General features: G+C 39.2%; 1 protein-coding gene across 1 annotated transcript; it reads right to left on the bottom strand.

The window, feature by feature from the left end:
- Positions 1–1,821: 1,821 nt before the first annotated feature.
- LOC128659331 (zinc finger and BTB domain-containing protein 1-like) lies at positions 1,822–4,392 on the bottom strand. The gene has a single exon (XM_053712996.1). It carries the CDS (start codon positions 4,302–4,304, stop codon positions 2,229–2,231), a length of 2,076 nt encoding a protein of 691 aa, XP_053568971.1. The 5' UTR covers positions 4,305–4,392; the 3' UTR covers positions 1,822–2,228.
- Between the last annotated feature and the right edge of the window lie 839 nt (positions 4,393–5,231).

Raw genomic sequence — 5,231 nt, 5'->3', positions numbered from 1 at the left:
GTATGCGCTTATTAATCACCTACAGACTATGTAAGCGCTAAGGTACTTAACTGATATGCACCCATTTTACCATGCGTATTATTCCAGCTGCAGAAAAGACTGCTTGCAGTAGAGAGCCCATCTGGTACTGTGCCAGCAACAGCAGAGGATATCACAAAGAATACCACAGCAAGCACAGGAGGAAGCTAAGGCACAAGTCCCTGCGCCACCTGTCACACATTCACTGCCTAAGTACTCTATTACTCCACTCTATAAATATCCAGGGTTCCTGAAAGGGAGAAAGGGTCACAAAGAAACTGGAGTACCTAATTTCTTCAACTTCCTCCTGAGTGGCAAAGATAAAACTGTGAAATCAGAGAGGTGAAATTGATTTAAAGCATGTGGAATGTATCTTGGCCTCCTCCTAGCGGTCATGAATTGAATCCCATGAGTAATCGCTTGTGGACTTTCACCACCTTATTGTCGATTTTCTAATTCTCAGAGTGCCCATTATTTTATATGTAGAATTTGCAGCTAAATTCACTTATAGCCCAGCTGTGAATGTTAGCCTACCATGTTTGTGCTGTCAGGGCATGGGGCTGCTTTGGTATATGCCATCTACCTTCAGACCTCCCTAGTGCTTAAAGGAACACTGAACCCAAATTTCCTCCCCTGTGACTCAGACAGAGCATGCAACCCTCCAATTCACTCCCACCATCATCTTTTCTTCGTTCTCTTGCTATCTTTACCTGAAAAAGAAGGTATCCAAGCTAAGGAGCCAGCCAATGCTTGGTTCAGTACCCTGGACAGCACTTGTCCATTGGTGGGTGAATTAATCCACCAATCAGCAAGAACAACCCAGGTTGTTCGCCAAAAATGTGCTGGCATCTAAACCTACACTCCTGCTTTCTAAATAAAGATACCAAGAGAAAAAAAATGTGACAATATGGGCAAACTAGAAAGTTGCCCAAAACCGCATGCTCTATCTGAATCACAAAGAAAAAAACTGGATTCAGTGTCCCGAATTGTACTGATCCAGAAGCATTTCGTTCACACCGCTGTCTGGATTTCCCACCAGAGTGAGGAGTACACAGAACCTATGCTGAATTCCTCATGGGGGGGGGGGGGGGAGAATCCTGTGAGTATATATGTGCGTGTGTGTATATATATATATATATATATGTGTGTGTGTGTGTGTATATATATATATATGTATGTGTATATATATATATATATATATGTGTGTGTGTGTGTGTGTGTGTGTGTGTGTGTATATATATATATATATATATATATGTGTGTGTATGTGTGTGTGTGTATGTATATATGTGTGTGTGTGTGTGCATGTGTATATATATATGTATATGTATGTGTGTGTGTGTGTGTGTGTGTGTATGTATATATGTGTTTGTGTGTGTGCGTGTGTATATATATATATGTATATGTATGTGTGTGTGTGTGTGTGTGTGTGTGTATGTATCTCTCCCTTACATCTGCCTTTTAGCTTTATAGTGCAGTACTATATTTCTATTGAACTGTACACGTGTTTCTCACATTGGATTGAGTAAATAGAATTGCTTAGATACAGTGCAACGTGCGCTTGATATGTGTACTTTTATGTTTAATTCTCAAAGCTGGAAATACACCTCATAACTTTTCAAGGCTAATCCTGCTAAATATCTGTCCCTAACTGGCTTCCGCAGATAACAACTGCAAACCAATGTAAATTATATGAATATAATGAATGTGGCTAGCCTTGTTGTCTACAGATTCAAACCCAGATTGGCTCCACCAGGCAAGTGATTAAGTTTAGCTATTGAAACACATTACAGAAAATGATCATTTGTTTTTAAAATATATAGACTTAGTTGATCTGTTATTCTATAGTAACACAACAGAAATGCAATTACAAAGTGATTAGTGCCACTTTCATAGGGAGCATATGTGCACAGAATTATACAATTACCAAATATAGTTTCTGACTGGGATTATGGGTAGCAGAGTTGCCCTGTAAGATACAGGACCCTGTAAATAATTCTTTACACAGCCATAGGAAAACTGGAATATTTCTACTATACATTTATATCTATACTTCTATGCTACCAAATTGTCACAACTATAATTATGCGTATTAACTATGCAATTAATATCTCCTCATAAAAAACAATGTTTTGCAACTGAAGTTGAAGAAAATATAGGATTTAAAGCTTTGGTTTCATATTCTATTAAAATGCAATAAATGCAGAGCCCTATGACTTTTTAAAATGCTTAGAATTATAATGGGCTCGCATATCTTTTCTTAAATTAAATTTTGCACCACAAACACCACACGTGTAAAGATGGACGTCCATGTGTTGTTCTAAAAGTTCGTTGTTTGGGAAGATCTGGAAACAGATTTGGCAAATAGTTTCTCCTGCTGCCAGGTGGGAAATCATATGTCGCACATGATCGTGCTTACGGAAATTGCCCTGGTCACACAATGAGCAGACATATCTAGCCATGCCAGTATGCATGTCATTATGCAGTCGGAGCTGCCTTTCTCTCAAAAACTGCTTTCCACAAATCTGACACACAAACTGTTTTTCCTTGGTGTGTACTGTGAAATGTTCCCTCAGATGGCATCGCTGGTAAAAGCCCTTGCCACAAATGTTACAAAAATGCTTTCTCCTGTGATCCCGGTCAGTCTCCTCAGAGATTGGCTGCCTATAAATGTCATGATCCACACACTGAGACATGTGTTCTACTATCAAATTCTCTGTCTCAAACCGTTGCCCACAATTTGGGCAGCGAAAAGGACAAGCAGCTTGTGAGAGGATCTGCTTGCTGGTATTGTCATTAGTATGAATGCTGGTTTCATTCAGATCATCCCACATATCAACAAGCACATCTCCTGCTGAGGAATGTTCCTCCACACTGTCCCCAAAGTGCATCCTCTCTGGATGAGTTCTCAGTTCACTTCCCATCGGCTCTTGGACTTCCCCACATCGTTCTGCATGTTCCTGTAGCTGACGACCTTTAACCAGAATTTGACCACACTTTCCACAAGCACATATGTTTTCAATGTGTTTTGATAGGTAATGGGAGGACAAGTCTACCTCTGTGACGGTCAAACCACAAAGCTCACAAACCATACCAACACAACCCTCTGCTGCTTCACTCTCTTTTATGAAATTGCTGTCATTTTGTAGCGCATTTACAGACAACTTGTTTCTCAGAAACTTGCCTTCAGTATCATTTGAATTACACTGTTCTCCAGAGTAGTAGCTACTAACAGTTTCCTCAGGTTCATCTTCCAAGTCATCAATATCTGAAGATTCAAAGTAATCTTTATCTGATATTTTAACAATATTAATGTCCTCAATTTCAACCAACGAATTCTCATCAGACTCAATTTTTATTATAACTGGGTTTTTATCAGTGGTATCAGCAATTATATTTTTTACTTGTTCTGCTACAACCAAAGAGCTTTTTCCACCTTCTGAGGACAAAGAATCTTCATTAGATTGACTTGAACCTGCTTTACATTCGTCTCTGAATGTTGAGAGTTTAGGATTTAGGGAGTTTCTGTCATTTTGGTCACTGTTTTGAGAATCTTTGCTTTCATAAGGTTGTCTGTTGGTACAAGTCAGCACATGCTCAACCAGAAAATTCTCACAACTGAATACAAAGCCACAACCATCACAAGTGTAGCTCCTTCCGAAACGCCTGGGCACACGCTCCCTTGCACTGGGCACTTTTTGAGGTGAGTTCTTTTTAAAGCCATCAAACATTTGCTTATGAGGCTTAACCTGAAGAACATCTGACTTTTTTTCTTGTGATGCAGTCATCGATAAAGATGGTTCGGAGGTCCATCTGCTTGGTTCTCCTCCACTCTTGGCCATAGGTTCCTCATACATACGCACATCAAATATCATTTTACCACTACTACTAGATGCAGAAGAGGAGCACTTGTATTGGGAAGAATCAATCTCCTGTATGTCTTCTAAACATTCAGGGATGATATACATCTGCAAGTAATTCATTGCATGCTTCAGTTGCTCAAAATTTTTGGGGGCCGTCAAAATTTTACCCAAGTACATAAACTGTAAAATGAGGTCAAAACATTCTGCACTGATCTTGGTGCTGCTAAGATTTAGCTGTGCCATGTTCTGCTGGTGGTTTATGAAGATCATTTTGAAATAAGAGCTGGAAGCAGCTAGAACTGCCTTATGTGTCTGAAAATAAATGTCATCAATAGCGATGCAGCAGTCGCAGAGAAAGCCCCATTCCCTCTGATTGTAAAGCTGCTGAAGAACATAGCTGCAGTGGCCCGATCGTTCCATCATCTAGTCGTTCCGGGTAAACGATCCGCTAAACCGATCATATTCTCCGTGAAGACTAGCGAAGAGGCCGCAGCGTGGGAGGTCAGGCCGGTGCGGGGAGGCCGCAGTTCCTTGCATTCCTATTGGCTGAAAAATTTCAATCAGCCAATAGGAATTAGGACTGATAAAATTCTATTGGCTGTTCAAATCAGCCAAGCAGCTCTCATTCTATTGGATAATTTGATTACAAACTTACCTGTGAGATAAAAATAAAACCTAAGCTAGCTACAATGTAACTATTAGTTATATTGTAGCTACCTTAAGTTTTATTTCACAGGTAAATATTTAGCTTTAATAGTAATTATTTACAGCTAGATTACAAGTTATGGCGTAATGGCTGTCCGCAATGAGTGTGTTCGTTATTTTCATTGCGCACTTTTAATAACATCAGGATTACAAGCCTGAAAAGAACCTTGTTACGCATCGCGGTAATACGAGTACCACGTTTATTTCCAAAGCGGAATCACGGACGCGTAATGGATTTTCCCATAGAGATCAATGCAAAATAAAGATTACACGGATTTGTCTTCTAACACTCGAAATACACACTGCTCTGTTATATTACGTATACAACATCATGGACAAGAAAAACAGTCAGCTCAAATGTACAAACAAAAATCGTTCACGCAGCATAGCACATACGCATTCAACATTCACGAGGATTAGGAAAATACTTTGCGATCTGCATCACGGAACAAACAACATGAAAAATAAATTGCACACTGATACACAAACAAAACATTTGCATTGGTGATTAGAAAACATTATTACAAAATAATCATTTACAACACTTAACTAATACGATATGAACAGAAATCACCATTTAGATTTTGGGATACTAAATTAGGAGAATATGATTCAAAACGATCACTATGGCATCATTGCATAGTA

This window comes from Bombina bombina, chromosome 5 (genome assembly GCF_027579735.1).
Source record: "Bombina bombina isolate aBomBom1 chromosome 5, aBomBom1.pri, whole genome shotgun sequence".
Classification (NCBI taxonomy): domain Eukaryota; kingdom Metazoa; phylum Chordata; class Amphibia; order Anura; family Bombinatoridae; genus Bombina; species Bombina bombina.
This window is presented reverse-complemented; position numbering and strand designations above follow the sequence as displayed.